The sequence below is a fragment of the Camelus dromedarius genome, chromosome 5 (assembly GCF_036321535.1).
Source record: "Camelus dromedarius isolate mCamDro1 chromosome 5, mCamDro1.pat, whole genome shotgun sequence".
Taxonomy (NCBI): domain Eukaryota; kingdom Metazoa; phylum Chordata; class Mammalia; order Artiodactyla; family Camelidae; genus Camelus; species Camelus dromedarius.
In genome coordinates, this window is record NC_087440.1 from 16240271 (window position 1) to 16266357 (window position 26087).

At 39.7% G+C, this 26087-nt stretch overlaps 2 protein-coding genes across 2 annotated transcripts in view; one reads left to right on the forward strand and one right to left on the reverse strand.

Moving 5' to 3' along the window:
* Positions 1 to 26087, forward strand: part of SHC4 (SHC adaptor protein 4) — a 109168-nt gene that overhangs the window by 55950 nt on the left and 27131 nt on the right. The window contains exons 3-6 of the mRNA XM_010998597.3: positions 3316 to 3379; positions 6755 to 6874; positions 17068 to 17121; positions 20672 to 20723. Of these exons, the coding sequence (XP_010996899.1) occupies positions 3316 to 3379; positions 6755 to 6874; positions 17068 to 17121; positions 20672 to 20723 (290 nt within the window). The remainder of the gene's footprint in view (positions 1 to 3315; positions 3380 to 6754; positions 6875 to 17067; positions 17122 to 20671; positions 20724 to 26087) is intronic.
* Positions 11400 to 13164, reverse strand: EID1 (EP300 interacting inhibitor of differentiation 1). The gene has a single exon (XM_010998586.3). The coding sequence runs from the start codon at positions 13080 to 13082 to the stop codon at positions 12507 to 12509; it is 576 nt and encodes a 191-aa protein (XP_010996888.2). The 5' UTR covers positions 13083 to 13164; the 3' UTR covers positions 11400 to 12506.

The window sequence follows — 26087 nt, forward strand, 5'->3', positions numbered from 1 at the left end:
TGTTAGGACTGAGATACGTACATCAGGTGCTTAGCGCTGGGCCTGGCTGTATAAACAGGTGCTGCTCCCTGCTACAAATCTAAAGGGAGGGATTTCTAAAGTGAGAGCATTGTTAACTCTGATCAAGATTTTCTTTTCTTTGTGAAACTTTGAGAAATGGAAACAGGCAAATCTACCAAATAAACGGAGGAGGTAAATCTGAGCTTAATGGCTATAAAGATGGAGGAGTTAAAGGCTAGGCTGGGACGGGAGCAGAGAGAGAAATAAAGATCTGTTATTACCTGTTACATGAACATTGTCCCATCTCTTTGAAGTTGTTGGCCAAAGAGAGAAAGGCTGTGTCACTCCATTGGGACATTCTGAACGTGCCCTCACATCTCCACAGTACATGAGCAAAACTCCAACTGAGGAACTACCTTCAAAGTCTTTTGAATATTTGAAAAATTATTTATCCAATCAACTGCACAATAAAGGAAAACATAACACTGTTGACATTGTTCACATCTAGACATTAATAGGATCAAAAACAGGATACACCAAATCACACACACACACACACACACACACACACACACAACATCTAAACCAAGCCGTTATTTATGGGCCCTTTCTTTATCCCTATTTACACAGAACTAATTTTATATAGCTGCTACCTATGTGTAGATACCATTCCAAGTTCTACTTTCCCCACTAATTTATATAGACCCCCACCTCATATTTCTATAGTCCTCACACTTAACATTTCAAGTGGCAGTATTTCTATTGATATGTTTTATATTTATATCACAAGCTTTGGGGTTAGTTTTTTACTCTAAAATAAATGTTTCTCCCATACAAATTCTTCCTCCCTTGTCAAAAGCTCTGATAAATATGATGTTATTTGTCATCTTTTACCAACTTTATCTCTAGAAAGATTGTATTAATACTAATCAAGGCCCCCAGCAATAGTTAAATATACCTGAAGTGGAATTATTCCCATTTTTCCCAGTACTGGATTTGTAATTTTCTTTTTTTGCTAATTTAATGAGAGTGAAGTGAGTATCTTGTAGTTGTTTTAATTTTCAATTTTTAAATTATAACAAATGTCAACCTTTCACTGTTTTTTAAAACTGAACTATTTGTCTCCTTTGGTGTGAACTATCTAACCCAGGGGTTGGCAAACTATGGCCCTTAGGCTAAATATGACCAGCTGCTTGTTTTTAGAAATAAAGTTTTACTGGAACTCAGCCTTACTCATTTGTTACATGTTGTCTGTTGCTGCTGTTGAACTGCCGTGGCAGAGTTGAGTAGGTGCGACAGAGCAAGGGCTAAAAAATGTACTCTGGCTCTTTACAGAGAAAGTTTTCGGCCTCTAATCCCATCTCTTAGTGCTTAATCACTGTTGTTCTACCACACTTTATGCTCCTGCAATATCAAAGTACTGTAGTTCCCCCACATGTCGTGATAATTTATGTTTTGGTGTTTTTACGCATGCTATGGCCTCTTTCTGGAATTTTCCAACGCCACTCTGCCAGGAAGGTTCATCCTTCCAAACTCATACTATAAAGCATCTCTTTAATTCCAATTCACAACATTACTTTTTGTTAGAAGATACTGACTGTTGGAATAAGAATCAAGAAAACAATGCCTGGGAAAGCACTTTGTAAAACTATAGGAGCTATGTAAAAGTAACAGCTTCTAATAAGAACTATTGTACCTGGCAGCATCAATGCCCACCTTTGTTTCTACTTTTATTTAAAGCCATTTACAAGGAGCTTTTTAGACTAAAGCACCCCAATTTGTTCTCATGGAGTAAAGGATCTAATTACACCTTTCCTGTAAAACCTCTTTGTTAAGTACCAACAGCATAGTTGGGTGTCTGGACTACTTATTTTGGGAACACTAGAAGCTAATTTGGATCAATTAGATGTGTCTCATCAATTATTGACTAATCATTAAGATGACTCAAAACAGCAATCAACCAAACAAAAGAGTCCAATTCTTTGAGTTGTCCTATTTGACAACAGAGAACAAGGCTGGAATCCTAGAGAAACATTAAATATAAAAATCAAAGAAAATATGCTAACTCAAAAAGCCATTCTATCCATTGGGTTCAGATCATTATGTTGACACCCTGGCTCTGCACTACTATATATATATAGATCTGTAAATATAGATAGATATAATGGACTATATATATAAAATTATTATATATATATAGTATTTTATATATATATATATTTATCTTTCATGGGTGTGCTTTCCTTTCTCTGGTCCTCCCTTCCTTTGGGAATCAAAAACATCTCATAGAAAATATTTTCAGGAAATCAAATGTATATAAAAACTGTAATGCAATGTTGTGTGTATGTATGAGTGAGTAACTGTGTGTGTGTGTGTGTGTGTGTGTGTGCGCGCGCGCGTGAGAGAGAATACAGTGTACTTATTTAAACAGTGATGTCCCATGGATCCGGTAAGAAGCTTAGAAATTTCCATTTGCTTTGTGGAAAGTTTAATATGTGTGTTGAAAGCCACAAGGCGAAGGTCCAGATTACTCCAAGTGAAGGCCTGGGTGGTTATGAATGCTGAGTCCCAGAGACAAAAGCTCTTAGTTACAACTGCGTTTCTGGAGAGGAGGGCGCCAGTTCCTTCATCACTTCCATTAAGGAACAACTACTTCTTTTAGCAGTGTCTTTCTCTCAGGAAGTGCAATATGTAGTAAGGGCAGAAAAATAAGCAAAGGAGGAAATTTGTTATTGATTTTCTTTTCTTCTGTGAAATTACATGAAAGCTCAATGGCTGGTAGCAGTAACTTAGTCAATAAAGCTCCATTTGAAACCACCTTGAAGTTCAATTTTCCCCTGATCCTTTTCAACTTCCTCAAGTGTTGGATTCTTTTGTATTGAATTGTCTTTGGTGCTGAGATACTATGAAGCTTTTTATTCAAAACACCACAGAGACGATTTTGCTAAAGGTAAAGCTGTGAAGTCCGCCCAGATGGTTAAGTTCCAGCGCTCCATTTTGGTTAGAAATCAACAGCACTGCACACTAAACCTGAAAAACCGAGGGAAAACAGAGGTGGAGGAGGTGACTAGTAGGACTCCTTACCGTAAAGCGATCTGTCAGTATTAGGTGTTGCTGGGTTTTGTGGCGTTCGAGCTGTGGAGACACTAAGCTCAGCGTTTCCTCCTGTGGGGGTGGGGGTGGGGGTGGGGTCATTTATGTCAGACTCACCGTTCCGGGAGTGTCCGTTTTGGTCGTAATACTTGCTAACCTCTGTTGAACATTTCCTGTGTGCTGGATAGTACGCTGAGTCTTTATATGGTTTCTGTTCTGTAGGGAAGCAATAAGTCGCCTGTGTGAAGCTGTCCCTGGGGCCAATGGAGCCATTAAAAAGCGCAAGGTAAATATTGGTGTGGTTTTCTTGTTCTGTGTTTCCCTAACTATGGGAAAGATAATATCAAAATAGTTGTTAGTTCATTCCACCAAGTGGACCTAAGGTCCAGAATGGCCTTTATTAGTTGGCCTGGTATCAGAGATGCACTCAGAGTTGTTCTCGTCCTTCAGATTTTTCTGACTTGCCAGACATTGTCTGAAATGGCGATGCCTGGAGTGACAGAGTGGAGAAAGCACCTGGCTCCTTCCAAGTCAGAAAATCTGGTTGCCGGGCTGGGTCTTTACTTACCTCTGGGCGTGATATCTCAGCTCTCTGAGACTCTGTTCTTGTTCCCGTAAAGTTAAGTTGTTCAACCAGACGACCAGTTTTGGTACCTTCCAGTTTCAATCTTTGATAATGTATGCATTCTGCATGTTCACATTTTAGACTTTTAAGATTCCTTGTCCTATTTTCAGATGGAAACATGGGTGCTGGTAGAGATGGGGTAATCAGTGAGTAGAAGGAGCTTTTCAAGCTGAAAGAAAGCACAAGATTTGGTGTTGGACTTGAATTTAAATCCTGTCTCTGCCACCTACTAACTGTGACCTTGGACTAGTCATTTCACCTTCAGGGTCCTTGGTTTCTGCATCTGTGAAATGGAAGAAAACAGCACTTACTTGATAGAGTTGTTTAAGAATTAAATGAAGTGATGTGTACAAAGTGCCTAACACAGTGTCTGGCCTACATGAGACTTTCAACAATAATGGTAGTTAGTATTATTGCTATGAAGCTATTAACCCTAGAATATTTAGTTGTTTTGAAGTGTCCAAAGGGGATGGCTAAAGGCTCTTAACTATATATATATATACACACACACACACATATACACACACACATATATATACACTATAGAATTTAGACTGTTTAAGAGGGAAGGGATTTTTAGAGCTCTTCCAGTCAAACCCTCTTACTTTGCTAGCCACTAAGCTCCGAGAAGAGACTTGCCTGGAGTCACTAGGACAATGGAGGTCAGCGCCAGCTGCAGAAGCCAGGGTTTCAGTTCCCAGCTTAATGCTCTATTTTCATACCACCCATTTTTTATCTTTATTTATTATCTTTCATGAGGCTGAACCCATGGTCACCCAGAGTGACTCAGATGAGCTGCTTGGTATGGGAAACTGATAAATGGCCCTTGAATTCTATTAGAACTCATTACTAGTTCTTGGACAGAACCCATGGTCTGTCTAGCCTCCTCCTGCCTCTCATAACCTCTGTGAATAGGATGTTCCAACTGGATGATCCCAACAAATAGGCTTATTCATTCAAAACTTTCTCATTTCACGAATAGTGGGAGTCTACACTCCAAAACAAAAGAAAACAAAGTGAACCAGGCTGTCATCTTTCCAGAAAGTACACATGTAAAGACAAAAGGAAATTTTTGAGTTAATATCCTTTGATTGCTAGCATTTATTGAGTACTTAATACATTCCAGGGACTTGTCCAGGCACTTTGTATCTTTTACATTTGTTTTCCTCCCAGTTTGTGGTAAAATACATAACATAAAATTTACCATTGTAACCATTTTTAAGTGTATGGTTCAGTGATATTAAGTACATTTATATTGTTGTTCAATCATCTCCATCTACCCCCATAACTCTTTTTTTAAGGAAAAAAAAAGACATTTATTTGAAAAACAATATACTTAGAATTGCTTGCTTCTAAAAAGCCCATTTCCCCCAAGCCTTGACTTTGTAATTTCATATTAAGCAATGAAGTTATTTTACACAATTTAGTTAAACAATTTAATGGGAATGGCCCCATACTTTTTTATCTTGTAAAACAGAAAGTCTGTACCTATTAAACAGGAACTTCCCATTCCACCCTCTCTCCAGCCCCTGGCAACCACCATTCTACTGTCTCTATGATTTTGACTGCTCTAAGTACCTCATATAAGGGGAATCATAAGTATTTGTCTTATTGTGACTGGCTTATTTCACATTACTTTGCATAATGTCCTCAAGGTTCATCCATCCTATAGCATATGTCAAAATTTCCTTCCTTATTAAGACTGAATAATATTTCACTGTATGTATGTATCACAATTTGCTCATCCATTCATATGTTGATAGACACTTGGGTTACTTCCATGTTTTTAACTGTTGTGAATAATGCTGCTATGAACATGGATGTACAAATACCTCTTCAAGTGCTTGCTTTCAATTCTTTTGGGTATATAAAACAAGAAGTAGAATTGCTGGATCATATAGTAGGTGTATTTTTAATTTTTGAGGAACTGCCGTAATACTGTTTTCCGTAGCGGTTGTACGATTGTACGTTCCTACCAATAGTGCATGAGGATTTCAGTTTCTCCACATCCTTGCCAACACTTGTTATTTTTTCTTCCTTCCTTCCTTCCTTTTTTCCTTCCTTTCTTTCTCTCTCTCTCTCTCTTTTTTTTTTTTTTGACTAGTTATAGATCTATCCGGATTTTCTTCCTTCATGATTTAGTCTTGACAGATATTATATTTCTAGAAATTTGTCCATTTCATCTAGGTAATCCAATTTGTTGACATACAGTTGTTCATAGTATTCTCTTATAATCCTTTTACTTCTATTGAATTGGTAGTAATGCCCCCTCTTTCCTTTCTTATCTTACTAATTTGAGTCTTCTCTTTTTTCTTAGTTTATCTAGCTAAAGGTTTGTCAATTTTTTTCATCTTTTCAAAGAAACAACTTTTGGCTTCATTGATTTTCTCTATTGTTTTTCTAGTCTCTCTAGCATTTGTGTCTGCTCTAGTCTTTATCCTTTCCTTCTATTAGCTTTGAGTTTAATTTGTTCTTTGTTTTTGAGTTCCTTAAGTTGTAAAGTTAGGTTGTTGATTTGAGATCTTTTTTCCCTTTTACTGTGTTTATAGCTATAAATTATATCATAATTTATCACGTTACAGATATAAAAGCACCACTTTCAGTGTGTCTCGTAAGTTTTGGTATGTTGTGTTTTTCATGCTCTTAATCATAACAAAAAACCTAGACAGCAACTTTTTCTCTTTTTTTTTTTTTCAGACTTGTGTTCAAAAGGACTTGAGAATTTAGCTAGTCCAAACTCTCATGGGAATTCCTTTTATATAAAGCAGGCCTCTACTCCCAACACTTGGGGAGAAGGAAATGTATGAGAGAAGGTCTGAGTGCTCAAGTTGCACTAAACTTACTTAAGAATTTGTTGCATTCCAATTGAAAAAAGTTTTTATTTAAAAAAAAAAGCATTTCATCTCATTTGATTTATTTAAAATGATATAGGGAGGAAGAATGTGGGCTTTGACCATCTTTTAACATTTTAAAGACATAAATATTCATTCTGTAACAAAACCCATAACTTAGAGGGTTGTTTTGTTGTTTTTAAAGCCTCCAGCCAAGTTTCTATCAACAGTTCTTGGCAAAAGTAATCTTCAGTTCTCGGGAATGAACGTAAAGCTGACCATCTCCACGTGCAGCCTCACACTGATGAACCTTGACAACCGACAGGTAAGAGTGCTGTTTGTAGTTTACCATGTCTGCTTTTCCAGAACAGCCTGGGCATGACAGAGAGAATAAGGTTTCAGACAGCAAGCCTAAACCTTAATAAAACACAAGGGGGAAATCTGCCGAGGGCTTATGCGTAACAGTAATTGGAACAGCAGTATTACTAACCCATCACTGGGGCATTTAACTGCCTGAATGCTTGCCCCTACCGCATTGGCTTTGTAATAAGAACTCAGGTGCAAAGACCATAGTATCATTTGGAATATCTTTGAGTCAATCATTTATTACTCTCTGCCACACACCCTCAAAGGGAAAGCGATTCCATGATCAGAACTAACAGACTGTGTGGTGGATGTGGGGAGCAGATGAAGGACAGAGGGGAAAGGTGATGTTAGGTTAAATGCTCTAGCCAACTGAAATTTAAGCAGAAAACCTTAAGGTTGAAAAGCTTTCTCAAATGTTATCGTGTAAACAGTTTTTTTTTTTGTCTTTGATGATTTATGATGCTGTGGTTTGCCTAAGTTCTCATTGTAAACATTATTTCTCACAGAACAGCACTGTTGAAACAAATATGGAAGATATAAAGGCACTGTGCTAAATGTATACTTTAAACTTGGACACTGTTTTTGACTTACTTCTTATTTTTTTAAACTAAATTCCTTGTGTCAGAGTATTTATGTATGTTAGAGTCTAATTTTTGTCTAATAGGTAGTGATTTGAGGTTTTCAGTATTTAAGGTTTTACTCTATGGAGTGCGGTTGATCAGAGACCCATGGGAGGTTTAATGTGTACTTGGCAATGATAAAACACTCAGAGGCTTTGAGGTCACATATAAGTTGAAAGCCTGGCTTTGCCACTAACAAGCAAGTTACCCTCCCACTCAGTTTTCCTGATCAGTGAAATGAGGATTATAGTGCTTATTCATAGATTTTCTGAGAAGATGGATTTAACAATACTGTGTTTCACAGGGTTATATAGAGGATTAAGTGAGATCATGGATGTAAATCACTCAGCACAGTGCTCATCACATGGTACCTATTATTATTATTAACTCAAACATTCTTCCCTGAGGCCTTTCATATACTCAGTCCTTAGCAAGGAAAGCATAGTGTTACATGGAAAATTATAAAATTGTCAGTAACACATAAGTACAGTTATACACATTTTGACTTCCATTTTTTTTTTCGCCAAAAAATTCATTTATGATTTTGAGGGCTGTTTTATTTTCTAAATTAAAAAAAAGAACAAAACACATTGTTTACACCGTAGTATAAAACACCATAGAGGAACGTGCTTAATGTGAAACAATTTAAAATCGATTCCTGTCTGGTCGGGTCCTGGTTGGTTATCCAAGAGAGGTGACATCATTGGTACAATGACAGCAGAACATTTGGGGCTGTACTTGGAAGATGCAGCCTCTCTGGGTGGAAGGTGAAACATTCATTGTCTTTCAGATGCTTTGCCCTCAAGACATTTGTGGATGTAAAATTTATTTTTCATTCTCACCCATGTGAATGGTACTAGGAATGCTCAATGCTTTTAGTTATAAGATTTCATTGAGTAGAGGAGCCCTTGAATTATCTCGCAGTTTTGTAGGGGAGGAAGAATAAGCAAAGAGAGAGCCATCATGGTGACAGTCTTATGTGCAGAATCGAATGAGCATTTAAAAAAATGGCTCTTTCCATGGGGTGACTGAAGTGAATGGGGAATTTAGGAAGAATAGGGTTGTGGCATGTATGGTAGGGGACACAGTTTATTCTCAACACCTCTCTTCCCCTCCACTGCTCTTTTCTAGGCCACTGCAGCTAGAGCTGGTATTGCCACTCGTCCATAATCTTTCAGGCAAGCAGGAGGACAGACAGTGGGCATGGGTGGCTTCCACTATCAATAGTTACAGCAATGAGGTGTTTTGGGGAGTGATGCACATCTTTTCTGCACGGGTGGCATGGACTCGGTGGATCTCAATCATATCAGACCCAGGGGCTGATTTTCTAAGATAATTTTGAACTATTCTGCAGACCTGAGGAAAGTGGCTGCAGGGGGCGGGGTTGGGGGTGGTAAAAAAAATATGTGCCACTTCGGAGGCTTATACTCAAGCTTTATGCATCCCATCAAAAGGCAACCCAAATGTTCCAGGGATAGAGGCTGCAGAGAAGCGACCCTACACGCATGAGAAAATGATTTATTAATTAAAATTTCCTTAAAGAAAAGTACCCTTTGAAGTTCAAAGATAAATACAAATAGTTTTTTCCCCATTTACACCAAGTCTAAGATATACTTTGGACTGAAAACATAAACAGGTTCAAGTTTATAAATCCATTCATAGAAAACAGAGCACTGATGGGTTAGATGGTTCCCATTCATCTTCAGTCACTGAGAACAACATCAAGAATGTAACTATTCACTCCCAGGAAATGTCTCACAGAACCTGAGGCAGAAGATAAGATTATATTAAACACGTAATGGTTGCAATTTAAAAAACTTACCATATTTGGGGATGTGAAAATACATTTTGGAAAAGCAAGTTATAGGGTCTTTTGTATAGTATTCGTTTTAAAAATTCAAGCAGCAGACACCCTTGACATACTTTAATTATTTTGAGGCCTTAAGCAAAAATGTCGGTCTCAGTAGCTCCCACCCTCACTGTTTCTTTACTCATTTCTACATCCCTGTCACCAACTTTAACAGCTACTGAAATTGAGAAGGGTATTAAAGAGATGATGAAGAGGGTAAAACAGACAGAAAATGGAGACATCTTTAGTATCCATGAGGGGAGGCAATTCAAATATCTGCCAAGGCCAGGCAGGTAATGCAAACTGTCCAGGTTCATGGAAAAACAATGGTGCAAACACTGGGATAAATGATGAGTGTCATTTGGTCTCCATGTTGGGGAGACAACACTGGGGAACATGGTAGAGAATACTTGCCCTATGTAAGAGCAAATCAGAGGCTTCCCTTGTTACTATAGGTCAAGGGCTGCCAGATGAACTTCCACTTAAAAAAAAAAAGGATGGAAACCTGGAGTTTTGCTGCTATCTCTGGATTATAAAATGTTGGTCTTTAATTAAGAAATTAAAATTATAAGCATGAGCTTAAACAAAATAGATCTGTGTTCTTGAAGACAGCCAACATGGGACATCTGATCTAAGCAAACCTTTTTAGTAAATATGGATAGATCCAGAAAGCTCTTCACAAATCACACTACACACTCATAAGTTTGAGTTCTCTTCCCATTTCACATCCCCACCCTCTTCCCCATCTCAGAATCAGGATTAGAATAACCCCAAAACTCCTTTCTTTATTTATGTATAGATATGTGTGTCTTCATTTAATCCTCACAATTTATAAAGTTGATTCAATTATGCTTATTTTTAGTTCAAAACCCTGAGGCAGAGAGGTTAATTTACTCAGTTACAGAACTGGTTAGTAGTGAAGCCCAGATTCAAATCAGGTAGGCTGATTCCAGTCTGTGATAAACAAGTAACATTTAAAACAAGTGATTTTACACCTCTAAAGGGATATTATGTTAGCATTTTCCATCCTCAGTAAATATTAACAAGTGTTCATTTCAGTGGTCTTTCAGGTTATTGCCTATTTTTAAGACCAACAAACTAACCATCAGGGGAATGAGTTGCACAGTCCAGGTCTTTTTCCCCAAAATAAGCCTTCAAATCCAACAAGGAGTGGTTTTCTCTTCTGACCCTCTTGCTCCCTGCTCAATCCCAAAGAGAAATAGAGGAAAACTATTTCAGTTTGCAGATCTGTTTTTTCTGAACCTGCTTCCAGGCATCTTTATCTGGAGGTAAATGCAACTAGTCAGGCCATGTGTACTGGCACCCTTTTTATTCTTTTTCCAGAGTACTGTTCATTCAAATCACACAAGCAATTATCTATCCACAGCAGCTACAAGCTGTTTGAAAATGCAATGAAAAGTGAGGCAGGGAAGAGGCAGTAAGATTAAGATGTTTAAGTGCCAACATTTAACCTATCTAATCTGTCTCCACCTAACCCTCCTCTCTCCACCAAGCTAGTGTTTGAATTATGATCATCCTTACTTGTCAGTGCTATATTTAACAGAAAAGAACCCCTCCTCCCTAAAAGACGGGATGACCTTAACATCAGTAAGGCTCCAGGTCATCCTGTTGTATTGGATGTGTCCTTTACTGCTGTAACAAAGCAAGAATATCTGGTACCTTTTTACTGATCATAAGTCCTGCAGGTATACTCAGTTTTACTGGGCACAGCCTTTTGACTATTATTTACACAGAACTTCAGCATCTTAATAACCACAGCAACTTGCTTATGGATTTGGTAGGTTTTCCCAGGTTGGCAAATTCTTACAGGAATTTACTAAGTTTAGTTTCCACCAAATAATTTGTAAATCAGGTATTTGAAGCTGGGTACTTTCCCTTGTAAAGAGTGGTTCATAAACCTTAAGGTGGTTGCAATCGTACAATAAAACTATAAAACAATAAAAAGTAGTATTAGAGAAAGTATGTATGCAATGCCATTAGCCAAACAAACAAAATACACAGAACAAGAAATTTTTATTATCTCGAATGCTGGTGCATAACCAATAACAAGTTTAATTAGAGGAGGAGACAGAGGGAAACTTCAGATACTAAGGTGGGTTTCTGGGCAGGTTTAAAAACCTTTAGGGGTTGACAGCATAATTTTTCATAGTCTTTTTGAGATACAGGGTTTTCCTTTTACTTGACAATATTCACTTAACAGTTCCTACACTATGAAGTTCAACCAAAGTCTTTTGCCTGTAAAGTTAAATGAAAACCAGAGAGCAAGTAAAACAAAATTTCTGTAGTATATAAGGATGTTAGAAAATTTGTTTTCTTTATACTTTTACATACAGTTTAATGTCTAAATTTGAAACTGTATTAAAGACGTCTCAATTTTTGACTTTCAAAAATGGTCAAGACAATGACTTCTTGAATTAAAGATTACAGTAGCTTTAAAAATGATGGTACATGTACAAACAAAATCTCAAATACTCTTGGAAACACTTTTTAAGATACAGCACACGTGACATACTTCTTTCAGGGCATGATTATCCTTTCAGGATACTGAAGAGTACTCAGTTTATCTTACACTAAAAATTTAGCCTTTGGTAACTATGGCTTGGCTAGATCACAACATGGAATCCTCAGAGTTTTCTCAGTAGGCTTTCAGTCCAAATAACTCAGACATCTCGTGTCCTAAGCTTGCTAAACTGATTGCTTTTTTTTTTTTAATATTAATTAATATCAGTGGGCTGTTGTACTGGCAGTTTGTCTTGGTCATGACTTAATTATTGCAAAGCCATCCCTTACAGTGAAATATGAAAGATATTTCCCCCAACGCAAGGCAGTGAAACTGGATCAATAACAAAGTCAAAGCCATAGGTATTTCAGGACATTCTTGAAAAGAGGTTTCAACAGTACTAAGTTCCTTTTTCTTTAACAATTTTCTTCCTTTTTCATAACTGTGCAGTCACTACCCTATTGTATTCTGCAAAACAAAGAAAAAAATTTTTTTAAGATCAAGTTCTTCATTGGCACGAACTATTTGGAATGAACCCAAGAGACAATGGAATGCTGGGTGTCTCCTCAAGTAGTTTCCTCCTCTCTTCACAGCATTTTTACTACTCTCTATCAATAATCTCATCACAGCCGAGTTCTTCGGTCAGACGATTGACAACCATAAGTGAAAAAAGCTCTTCGATAAAAGCCAGCTGATCAAACGGGGTCTTCTCATAATGCATCTGGAACCCGCCATCCAGAGCTGCTTCTCTGGCTCTGGAGGTTCTCAGGAACATCTTGTTGGCTTCTTCAAGGGCCGCTGATACTCTGTAGCCCGCACCGCTCAGCTGCTCCTCTTCCGGATAGTCGTAGTCCTCCTCCCAGTCATCAAATTCCTCACCCTCGTCCTCGCTCTCGAAATCCGGGCCCGCGATCTGGCCCGGCTGCGCCCCGGGGCTGGGCCGGATGGCCAGGCCTCGCTGCCCCTGCGGCTCCGCCATTGGCTGGGCCGCCTCCTCCTCCATCGGGCCTTCCTCCTCCAGCTGTGGCGGGGCCCCGGCGCGGGAGGGGTTCGGGGATGGCTCCCGGCTCCCGCTGCCTACCTCCATCTGCGGAAGGTCACCCTCGCCAGGCATCACATCCATCTGCAGGTCGTTGCTCTCCTCGTAGAGCTCGGACAGCTCGTGCATTTCCGACATTGTGCAAGCGGCTCAAGCTCTCGCCAGCGGTTTTCAGCAAGATCGGAGCTACGCGGCCGTGCGGTTGTGCGCTTGCGCAGGCGCCGTGCGCTGGCGGGACCCTCCGTGTGTGCGCGTGCGCGACCCCCAGACACCGCCTCCCGCTAGGCGCGGCGCGCGGGCGCTGGCCGCTGTGTGCTCCCCCCGGGGGCCGTCCTGGGGGCGATGGGGTGTCTTTTCTATCCGTCCGCAGTTCATACCTAAACACTGTGCATACAGGAGCATTGCTTATCCTCCGCCTTTCTTAACCACTGTGCTGCTTGTAGTGCTCTAAACTTGAAAATACTTTACATGTCTTCTGTAATGATGCTTAAATCCTGCTCCCGCCTCGCCTCGCCGTCTCTTTTCCCCCAACCCCAGGCAATCGCATCTGCTCCCCGGTTTTAATTACGCCTTATCTATGCCGTAATAACTGTTCAGTCCGTACCTCCAAACTTCACGGAGTTCTCAAACACAGATCATGTTAAAAACTGATCTATTTATTTCTCCTGTTTCTCTCATTAAAAAAACAAAAGTTAAATTCACAAATAAGCATATTATAAGTGCTCTTTAAAAAATATGTAGTGAAGAAATACTATACTTGGTCCCATTCTTTTTGCATAAGGTAACTTTACTCTGTTGTCAATTTGGTTGTTCTCTTTTTTTATTGAAGTGTAGTTGGTTTACAATATTGTATGAATTTAAGGTGTACAGCAAAGTGATTCAGCTCTCCATTCAGCTCTCTATTTTATTAGATTCTATTATATATATTAGATTCATTTCCGTTATAGGTTATTACAAGATATTGAATATACTTCCCTGTGCGCCACAGTATATCTTTGTTATCTGTTTTATATATAGTGATGTGCATCTGTTAATCCCATACTCCTAATTTATCCCTCCTTCCCTTTCCCTTTTGGTAACCACAAATTTGTTTTCTGTATCTATGAGTCTCTTTCTGCTTTTTAAATAAATTCATTAGCATTATTTTTAGATTCCACTTATAAGTGATATCATATACTTCTCTCTCTGTCTGACTTACTTCACTCACTATGGTAATCGATAATCTCCAGGCCCATCCATCTTGTTGCAAATAGTACTGTTTAATTCTTTTTCACAGCTAAGTAATATTCACGCACGCGCGCGCACGTGTGTGTGTGTGTGTGTATGAATACCACATCTTTATCCATTCATCTGTTGATGGGCACTTAGATTGCTTCCATGTCTTGGCTATTGTAAATAGTGCTGCTGTGAACATTAGGGTGCATGTATCTTTTCAAGTTAGAGTTTTGTCTTTTCTGGATATATGTCCAGGAGTGGGATTGCTGGATCGTATGGTAACTCTATTTTTAATTTTTAAAGGAACCTCCATACTGTTTTCCATAGTAAGCACTAACTTACATTCCCACCAACAGTGTAGGAAGGATCCCTTTTTTCCTGGTGTGTATTCTTTAAATCTCTTTTCTTTGCATTTACATGGATTTATATGTCCTCATGGAAAAATCTTATTTTTTTTTAATGTCTTACCTAATTGTCTTAAACTTACAAAATAAGCAAACCAAAAAACCCTCAGCAAGATCTTGAAGATTTAACTGCATTAGTATCCATAGACAGTATTTTTTCATAGTATTCTATTTGTGTAGCTGTACTATAGTTAACAACTATGCACAAATACTTTTCTATTTCTTGATATTATAAATTATGAGTAAATGAACAGCCACATGTGCCAATTATTCTCTAGAATAAAAACCTACAAGTGGAAAGGTGGAATTGTAGGGTATGCATACTTTAATTTTAATATATGTCAAGTTGCTCTCCAAACTTGCTGTGCAAATTTAAGCTCTAGCCAGCAGTGTTTGAGAATATTCACACCCTTGCCACATATGATTTTGCTGAACTTTAACAATTTTATCAATTTAATGGTGTTTTGTTTCATTTTCTATAGCCTTGATTTCTTGGAAATTGGTTAGCTAATTCAGCTGACTCCACTGATTTAATCACTTGGCCTTTTGTCTCCTGTTTGGTGCCACATTTATCATAGAATGAAAGGCCACGAAAGTGTGAATCTTTTCAGACTTTGTAGTCTAATGAATTTCTATAGTTTTAGAATACATCTTGCTCATAAGGAAAATCTTGTCTCTTTGTTCTTTAAAAACTTGCCTCAGCTCTTTTTGCACATTTATTCTTTCATGTGAATTTTAGAAGTAGTTTGAAAAGTTCCTTGAATGATATTGGTGGAATTTGTATTGGAATTGCATGGAATTTATAGATTAACTTGGGGAAGAATTGACATCTTTACAATGTTGTCTTCTAATCGATAAAGGTGATATGTGTACTTTCTACTTGTTCAGGTCTTATTTATATCCTTCAATGAAGTTTTCTAAAAAGTCTTATGTGATTATCATTAATTTTATACTTAGGTTCTCTTGTAAAATGTACCTCCCTCTTCTCTTCTGCACAGTGTCACATTGGCTATTGGTGATATATGGGAAAAACATTGATCTTTGTGTATTGATCTTGTTTTTACTAATTATTTTTAACTGAAATATAAATACAGGAAACATAAATATAGAAAAGTACATAAATCATAAGTATATAGCTTGATTATCACAAAAAAATGTATCTGTGCAACCACTACAGTTCAAGGAACACCATTTGCAAGATCCCAGAAAGCCACTTGCTTTCCCCTTCCTTTGCCCCAAAAGTCATCACTATCCTGAATTCAAACAGAATAAAAGAATTTTGCCTGTTTTCAAATTTTATGTAAGTTATACAGTCTTTGTGTCTGGCTTCTTTTGCCCAAGGAATCTGTTACTGCTATGTAGTAGTCCATTGTTTGTTTAATTATGGGGGAAGTAATTGGGTTTATTTATTTTGTGGGGAGGCACTGGGGATTGAGCCCAGGACCTCATGCATGCAAAGCACGCACTCTACCACTTGAGCTACACCCTCCCTCATTGTTTGAATATCACAATGATCATCATTAGGGTTGTTTCCAGTTTGGAGCCATTATGAACCGATCCGTGATTATCTTCCTTGAGAAGATCTTTCGGTGCACGTATTTACACAGTTCTTTTGGATATACATCTAAGAGTAGAACTGCTTGCTCATTTTATATGAGCAGCTTTAGTACCCTGTTAAGCAAATCTGAAGACAAGATTAGCCAGTTGGTGCACAGTTGTTTTAGTGAACCTTCAAAACTGTATAACAAACACATCTCTGCAAGTTGATCACTACATTCTGGTTTCCAAACAAGCAAGCGGAGAATCTCAAGTAAGAGACAATTTTCTTGACTAATTATTGCAGTTCAGTTGGATAGTCTTACTTCATATCAGAAGTCCTAATGTTAGTGCCTTCGTAAGGATACTTTTGGTGGCAAATGACTCAAACCCAATTCAAAGAAACTTACATAAAATAAAGAAAATAGAAAAATACATAAAAACATAAAGGGAGGGGAGAAATGTATGGGTTGAAGTGATGAAACAAATGTTACCCACTGACTTTCACTATTTTTAATTCTCAGCTCTGATTTTCTCAAAGAGAGAAAGGTTCGGTTTCCAACAGGCTTTCCCCATATGGCAGCAAAGGATGACTCTTAGAAACTTTGGCTTATACTAAGGTCTTAAGTGGCAGGGAGAGATGCATTCTCTTCTATTATTTCTCTCAGTTCCTCCACAAAGATAATGTTGATTGGCTTTGCCGTACTCAGAGAGGGGATGTTTTCTGATTGGCTAGCCCTGGATCATGTGTCCACCTGCAAGGAGAAGGGCCGTGAGAAGGGCGTGTCACACTCACCTGAACCTCATGCTCTAAATGAGATTATTATAGAACGTGGCTGAAGCGATTTCCAAAGGGATGCTGAACAGGCGAAAACAAAACAAACAAATGTATGTCCATTACTGTTAGATGGTATATAACTAGGTATAATTAACTTATAGCATCACACATGTTTGTTTCTGTTTTCCAGATTATTGCAAATCATCATATGCAGTCTATTTCATTTGCCTCTGGAGGAGATCCTGTAAGTATGAATTCATGAAAGTTCTTTCTATAAGAGTTAAAAGAACTTATGTGTAAAGCATATTAGTCACTACATGTCTTTTCCAAATATCTTACAACAGTTTGTGAATAGACACATGTAGCAGTTAATCAGAAATTTGGTTTTGACAAAATATTTCCTGCCACTGATTTTTAAAATATTTGGATTAGTAGATGAACAGATAATACTCCATTGTGCTGTTGGCCATGGAGTTATCATCTGAGGAGCTTCCTGTAGGTAACATCAAATTCATAAAAAAACAATTATGTCATACATGTGTTGCTGGTCCTCTCTCAGAATTCTTTTCAACACAGAGTTCCAGCCAGATCCTTAATCCATTGGATTTGGCATAGGAATGGCAGCCTATTTGGCATTTCTGGTCGTCAGCCAAGGCAGCTAAGTCTAACCTGAACTGAACAACCAGGTTTGCACGAACACATGGTGGGAACGGCTCACTGGAGAGAGAGAACTTGCAGTTCCTCCCTCCCACGAGGCCACATGGTGCCCATTCCCATGAATTGTGCGGGACCCAGTCGGTGCTCTCACTCCCCGCCTTCTTGGCAGAGTAGAGGGTGATTCCCTGACCCCCAACTGCATCATTTCTGGGACCAGAGCAGAAGGAGAGAGGCATTGAAGCTAGGATGCCTGTGACTGACCGAGAAACAAGCCTGTTTAAACTGAGGGAGCTGAAGGAGGACTTTGCTCCTCTGTGACACTGTGACATTTTTCTTGTACCTGCAATATACGGTTGGCCCTTGAACCATGCGGGGATTAGGGGCCCCGGCCTTCCACAAAGTCAAAAATCTATGTATATTTTATTGTGGGCCCTCCATATTTGCCGTCCATGCAGTCTTGTGATCTGGCCTCAGCAGCCACACCACAAGGTGTGTTTGGTAGTAGAGAGGATCAACTACCAGCCTGAAAAGGCAGAGTCATCACTTCTCTTCCTGACTCACTATAGCTCGACCATCCATGAAGGAGCTCAAATACTTTCCTTAAGCAATTCAAAGTAATGAGTTCTACATAAAAGTAGTGTGAAAAATAATTGCTGTTTGCCCTAAATTTCCCTTTTCAAGTTTCAAGGGTTGCTGTCATTTTAGAATTGGTATGAGAATCCTCATTTACCCTAGCCATGCCCTGCGTGGTGTCTTAGTTCTCCAGAATCCTAATTCTTTTTAAACTGTCTTTATGTGCCTTTAGTTCTTTCAACCAACCAAAGCTCTGCGCCTACCAAAAACACACAGGAGAGAATTTGTAGCCACTCTAGGAAAGTTTGTACCTACTGAATGGAGTCTGCAGCTGGGGAGAAATCCTGCTGGTTTTAAATACAAAACTGGAAGAACCATGAAGCATTGGCATTAGAGGTCCCCCAAGTGAAATTTTGCCCACAGGGCAGGGAGGTAGGATGGAGGAGTGCCAGGCTCTGGAGTCAAGCAAACTTGACTTATTTAGACTCTCTAAGCTTCAGGGTCCTCATCTGTAAAATGGGGAATGGTCACTCTTGCCTCACAGTGTTGTGAGAATTAAGTGAAAGGGTGCGTGTAAGCTGCTAGCACAGTGCCTGGCACAGAGTGACAGGAGAGAGCCATCCCCACTGTGGCTGATGCATGTCTGTATTTGCTTAGGATGCTCACTGAGATCATTTACAGCTTCATGGCTAACTGGCTGGGTCCAGGGAGTAGGAAGCCAAAAGTCTCCATGACTCAATGTAGTACCCTTCTTCCTACCAGATTCCCTCCAAAGTTTAAAAAATACTGAGTGACCGCCTCCTCACCTCGTGACCTTGCTACCCGCACTTTTTCCCTCTTCTCAAAAGCAGTTTACTTGTCGTTCTTCTGTCAGCCCTGAAGACGGTTCTTGGTAGTGCTTCTGTGTCTGTACATACTTTCTCCATTTCAGGAATGCATTATGAGTATGTCCAAATTAAATGCATTTTTTACATTTCCCCCCACTATTTGTGCTTCACTTTTAACCTTCTTTAAATTCTCCCAGATATTTACAGTTATAGAACTTTAGGACTGTAAGAATGTTGGAGATTCTTTTGAAGATGAGGATACCAAGGTCTGGAGAGGTCCCATGACCTCTTTCTCATCAACTAACATAGTAGAAAAATTGCTAGCATCATACCACCTCTTCAACTTAAAAAAAATTTTTTTTTTAAATTTTTCTGGGGGAAGTAATTAGGTTTATTTATGTTTTTAAATGGAGGTCCTGGGGCTTGCACCCAGGACCTCCTGCATGCTAAGCATGTGCTCTACCACTGAGCTACACCCCGCCCCGTCTTCAGCTTTACAATTAGCAGCCACGCCCCCAGCAATTGTGGCTTTGCTTCTAACTCATAAAGATCATAGGTACGACTTTATTTATCTACAAGATATTTCAAATCTTTTATCTTTTTTGCATAAGACAGATTTACTAAGGTGTGTGTTATTTTTAAAAATAACTGAAGACAAGTTAGGCTGACCCTGAGATCCGCTTCCCGTATGATTCATTGTGGGTTATTAAGTGATTGTCCTTGAGGGTATTACAAACATGGGCTTTTATTTCCTGCCAGTTGATTGCATCTTCCCTCTCTAGAGTCACACTTCTAATCTGCAAATGGCAGTGTGTGTATATTTTTTCTGAGAACCGAGATAACAAAAAGCAACTTTAATTATTAAAATCTTATCATTCATCAGCATACTGTTTTCAAGTCAGAATTACCAAGAGGCTTTTTGTTTGTTTGTTTTTGCAAAGTCAGCAACACATTCCTTTTTTGAACTCGTTAGGTTTTTTTATGGATTCTCTTTTTCAAAAATGATCTTTTCTTTCTATGTATTGATCAAATAAATGCCTTGCATTTTTGCTTTATTATTCCTTCAGTTGCACTGTGCACAAGCAAGCTAACAACCATGAAACCCTGGTCTCTTTAATCGACTTATTTTCTGATGTACATGGTATCTGTTTGGACAACTGGGAAATCATGGTGCCCTGTCCTAGTTTATGACATCTTTGTGGTTGCAACACTGGTATTTCATCTTTCAGCACAGAAGAGAGTTACAGTCAGTCCCTAATCGTTTTTAAAGAATATTTGTCCTAACATATCCCCTACCTGCATTCTCTCTTCTTTTAAAAAGTATGTTTATTAATTTATTTTGTAGGGGGAGGGAAAAGTAATTAGGTTTACTTATTTATTTTTAGAGGAGGTACTGGGGATTGAACCCAGGACCTCATGCATGCTAAGCGAATACTCTACCACTTGAGCTGTACCCTCCCCTGGCACCTGCATTGTCTTATATTCTTAGTGACATAGTCTGCCTCCAAATTTTTAATCTTCAAACCTCTCCCCAAGGGGCAGAGAATGTGGACTCCACAGTTGCTAAATATATATATATATGATGTATATCTGTTTATGTTCCCTACTAGGATGCTTTCCTTTTTTTTTTAAACAGAAACATTAGTATAAGTCTGAGTGTCATATCCTAAATGTACTCTTATCTTTCAACAGTACAATCCATTCATTTTAAATGCAATCATTTTTCCTTTTTTATAGGATACCACAGACTTTGTTGCCTACGTAGCTAAAGATCCAGTTAACCAACGAGGTATGGAAAGCAACTTCTAGATTTTCTTAAGAGCTGGTATATTGCAACTTCAAAACGTAACAAGCAATTATTTTCAGTATAGAAAGTGACGGGGATCCCTGGAGTGCTACGTTGGGGTCTAGAAATACTATGAAAATTTGAGTTTGAAATAAAGAGCCCTGCTAGCAGGGCAAAGTAGAAAAAATACATAGGTGGAATTTAAATCCCAGTCATTTGAGAGACCCATACACCCAAAGGTTTCTTATCAATTTGTGTAAATGAAAAAGAAACTGTTTTGGTTATGATAGACAGGGCTGGCTGCCACCTCCCCAGGGGACAAATGAATCACACGTTAAGACCCAAGTCAATGAGGTCATTGGCCTGCAGTGCCCTTGGCAGGAATGTCCACGTGCGTGTGGTGTGTGTGTGTGTGTGTGTGTGTGTGTGTGTGTGTGTGTGTGTGTGTGTGTGTGTGTTGAGCCATGCACTTGCAGTTCAAAGGCCTGGCATGTCTCTTTGAGTGGCTTTCTCTCAGTTTAAATGTCTCTTCTTCAAAGAGACCTTCTTTGACTGACAGCACCTCCTGTCTCCAGTAGTCTATCCCACCCTCCCGGGTCATAACACTGTTTCTCTTCTATTGACACTTACCCCACATTTTGGTTATTTATTTACTCACTTGTTGATACATTTAGTGTCTGTCCTTTCTATGAAAAGCTCCAAGAGGACAAGATAACCTGTGTGTCTTATTCCCTGTTGTTTCCCAAGCACTCATTACAGTTGCACACGGCCGATGCTCAGTAACCTTTTTTGTTGAATGGCAGAGCGAGTAGAGGGGTGAGCTGCTTAGTTGTCTCATCCCGGGATTTAGCAAGGCTGCCTAGGGAACTCCTCTCCCAGCCACGCTTCGGATCAGGGGCCTGAAGTTCCTCAGGTCACTGGACCTCTATGGACAGACATGACTGTAGTGTTGCTTCTCAGCCCGAACTCCGGGACATTCAGACTCCTCTTAGGGACGAGTGTTGGGCTGCTTCTCCCCTTTAACTAGAGCCTCCTGCTCGGGCAGCATCCTCTGTCACCCCAGGGGGGTGTGGGTTTGCCCCTACAAACACTTATTAAGCACACATGGAGTGGAATTTGGAAATTCAAGGAGCTCTAAGACCCAGAGGTGGAAAGGCACACGGCACACTGAGGAGCGGATGTGTAGAGCACACTTACTAGAATGCAGATTGTGTATGGAGGGGGAAAAGTCAGAAAGGCATCCAGAGGGCAGACAGGGGAGAGCTACTAAGTAAGGACTTAATCCTGTGGGCTGACAGGTGGAGAAGGCTGTTTACCAAGCAGAGATTTAGGAAGGTTGATTTGGCGGCAGGATGCTGTAGATGGATTCAAGGAGAAATTTAAGGTGGGAAGATCCATTTGGAAGCTCTTGTGATTGTAAGAAATGAAATTATGAGGACCAGCTGCTGGCACAGAACCTGGCACATAGTAGATGTTCAGTAAATGCTCAGTAAATGCTTGCCAAGAGTACATGGCTGGATGCAATGAGAAGAAGGAACAGGTGATGAATACTGTGCAATACTCTATTAAAATAGACACACTTGAAAGTCTGTAAGGAAGAATGGACACTGGCCAAAGAGTGGGTAAGAGAGACAGGAACTAGTGAAGGGAGAACGGGGGAGTAGGAACGGAACACAACAAAGGATACCAGAAAAGAGCAACCTCTTTGAATCAAGCCGTCGCTTCCCTAAAGAAGAAGCATGTGTTATTTGGGGAAGGCCTCTGAACAGCAAAGCCCTTTCTCTCAACTTGAAAAGGACGGGGTGAAAGGAAGAACAAATAGATCAGGAAATCTAAATGTTTAGTGACTTTGCCATCAGTCACTGAATATCTCAGGCATGACAGTGCTCTTCAGGAAACGGTGGGAGGAGTTCAAAGATGAATGCTGGCCACTGAGGGTCATGGCTGAGTGGGATCCACATGGTTGCAAATCTCCCCGCCTGCTTAAGGGAAATAAGAGAGGCAGAGAAAATTACGATGCCGCTCATTCTCTTTGAGATCTCCTGTTCTGATGCCTGAGTATTTCATCCGAGCTGAACTGTGTGAAGGGGACCCACAGGGATCCTGGCATGGGGACTCTGCAAAGGCATTTATGGGAACTGTTAACTGAGTTCATGGATGGGGTTTGAGAGTTGAGAAGAAAGGGACTCAGAAACAGTTCAAATAGAAGTTTCAGCTTTTTCTTTCATTAGTCCCCAACCTGTGTATAGGAAATAAGAAAGATGCTGGAGTCAGACAGACAGGGTGGGAATCATAATTCTCCCAGCATCTCCCCAAGGACCTCAGCCAAGTTGTTTCACATCCCGAATCTCAGTTTCTTTCAGTGGGAGTAGTAACATCTACTTGCTGTCGTCGTTGGGAGCACTAACAGGTGATACAGGGGAAGCATCATTTCCTTTCCTCCCTTCTCATCTTTCTTTCTCCTTTGGGGAAGCAGGACTTAGAAACAGAGGGTGATTTTCTTGGGCAAAAAATATAGTGTCTTCTCATCACTTGCTGCTCCTTTCTTGTCCGCTCACCCCTTCTCTTGTTTACCTTGGTTATGGAAACCTCTATGAGAAGCCACTATGTTCACAACATATCCACTGCTTGCCCACCCCTCTTGTGTCAAATCCTCCCCCCTCATCTGAGCCTCTGGACTTTAATTTCTGCACAGAGGTACAGACGCAGCTCTCGAGCCCAGAAACATTTATTAATTACATCCTAATATACAAAGAACTGAGCTAATTTTTATAGAAGAAAAGTATTTCCTGGCTTGCATGGGCAAGAGAAACATAACCCTGTAGGATGTGAGGATGTGCAGGAGAAGGCGGGGAGCACAGAGAACCGTGCCTGGACCCTAGCAAGGGGCTGGAGAATAAGTGAATAAAGGCCCAGGCAGAAGAGCTGTGCAGTGGGAGCTTTGGGCTGTGGGTTTGGATGGTGTGTGCAAGAGTGGGGTTGCAGAGAAAGCAGAGAGTAGAAGTAGGGAAACCACGGCTGAGCAGACAGGGCAGAAACGGATGACAGAGGCTTTGAATGCCAGCCAAAAGGTCACTGGAAGCTATAGAAGATTTTGAGCTTTCTAAAAATTATTCTGGCTTCTGCCATTCTACTGAAATTATAAAATGAGAATTTTTCTGACCGTTATATCTGTGTAAGTGATACTGGTGGGCAGGAAAGCAGTCTGGAATTGCAGAGTCCAGTTTGGAGGGCATCTCATTGGTCCTGAGCAGGGGTAGAGATGTTCTAAACTGCACTGGGGAAAGAAGGGACAGTTTGGACAAAATTGTGAACTAACAGTACTTGGGAGCTATTTAGATACGAGAGTTGATAAAGAAATCGAGAGCAGATGATCCTGAGGATTTAATGAGCTATTGTATGCAATGCAAATATCTCTATGCCTGGTTCATAGTAAGTATGCAATAAATGACAGCTATTATTATTGTTGTTGCTCTTGTTGTTATTGTTATTATCCTGAGTGATGTGGCGTGGTGTGCCACTAAGGAAACAGGGATTTCTGCAAATAGGAAAAAAGACAAACAACCCGACAGAGAAATAGACAAAAACGTTATCATTTATTGTGTGCTCTTCACATGCCAGGCAGTGTCAGGCGTACATAGTCTTCACTGTCTTACTTCATCCTCACAAAAATTCTGTGAGGTAAGGTATTACTTCTCTTTTATGAGAGGAAACTCTGGAGTTGAGACAAGATGGTTTTACTAAGCTCACCCAGCCAGTAAGCACCTGGACCAACTCCAGGCCTGGAGTACACACTTAACAAGGCACCAAGAAATGTTTAAAAAAAAAAAAAAGTTTAACCTTACTAGCAATCAAAGAAACACAAATTATGATTAGGTATCATATTTTGTCTTTCAGTTTCAAACACTGATCAAAGTTAAAGTGTGATTTAGAGTAATAGTAACTCTTAACATTGCTGGTAGGGGTGTAGGTCCAAATGGAGAGCAGTTTGACAGTTTGCATCAAAACTTTAAAAAATGTAAATACTTGTCAACCAGCAATGCAACTTCTAAGGGAGTAAGCCATGCACGAAGATTAAAGCAATAAAGATCACTGTCATATGTTATTTATATAACAGGAAAAAGAAAATTCAATATTCATAAATAGCAAATTATTTAAATGAATCCAATGAATGTACTCTGATGCAATTTAATTTTTTAAGCTTTTTTTTTGGGGGGGGGGTGATTGTGTTTGTTTGTTTGTTTTTTAATGGAGGTGCTGGGGATTGAACCCAGACCTCATGCATGCTAAGCACACACTCTACTCTTGAGATATACCCTCCCCCTCGATGCAACAATTAAAGCTAGTGTTACAGAATAAATAATGACATGGGGAAAATATTCACAATATTATTAAGTGCAAAAAGCAGATTATGAAACAATGTGCATAGTATGATCCCAGGTAATTTTTTGGTAAAAAGATTGGAAAGATACATGCCAAAATATTAGTAGTGTGTAGTTACTCCTGGACAGTGAGACTTATGTAATTTGTATTTCTTCTTGGAGTTTTTTTTTATTTTCTAAAATTCGGATAATGAATATTTATTACCTTTGTGAAAGGAAAAGAATGTTCAAAATCCTTGAATAAATACCAGAAAACAGTGAAACCAGAGACAATGCTAGAAAATCACCTAGTGAGTTGGGTTCATGCAGGGGAAAATGTTCAGTGGAGGAGAAGCCCGGAGGTGGGTGGAGGGGTGGGAGAGACCCCAGGCCTTCAGGTGCAGGACTGGGGAAACGGCAGCTCTTAGTCCTAAGGGTGAGCAAGATCACTGAAGGAAGAACCCAGGAAGAAGAGGGCTGAGGTTCTCAGGGAGTGGGGCAAAACCAAGAGATAAGTATTAGTGAAGACGGAGGAAGAGCAAGTCTCTCTGGGAGAAGACAGCTGGGAGTGTCTCAGACTGAAAGGGAATTAAGGGGAAAGATGATGAAAAATGCCACTGAGCCCAGCAGTTGACAGGCTGGGTAAAGGCAGGGGCCAGACCTCAGGGACAAGGGGAGCCTGGCTGAGAGGCAGAGAGCCTAGGTTTCATGCTAATAATCCTAAATGTTCCCACTGTTTGCTTGATTCACTTTTTTAGCATTAATGCATTCAAGTCAGGGAAGCTGACACTTTTCCATCTCAGCTAGGACCCTTTAGTGAACTCATTTCATAAAAGGCCTTTTCTGTAGACAAGGTGAGTTCTAGTAAGAATGTGTTGAGTCTACTTAGTGACTAATACAGCCGGCCCCTGTAATTGCTGTCAATGGGGAAATCTCTTCACCTCTTACGCAAATGTGTCTAGTACAGGAAGGTTTAAATATTCTGTCTGACCCTGGTTTACCTGGA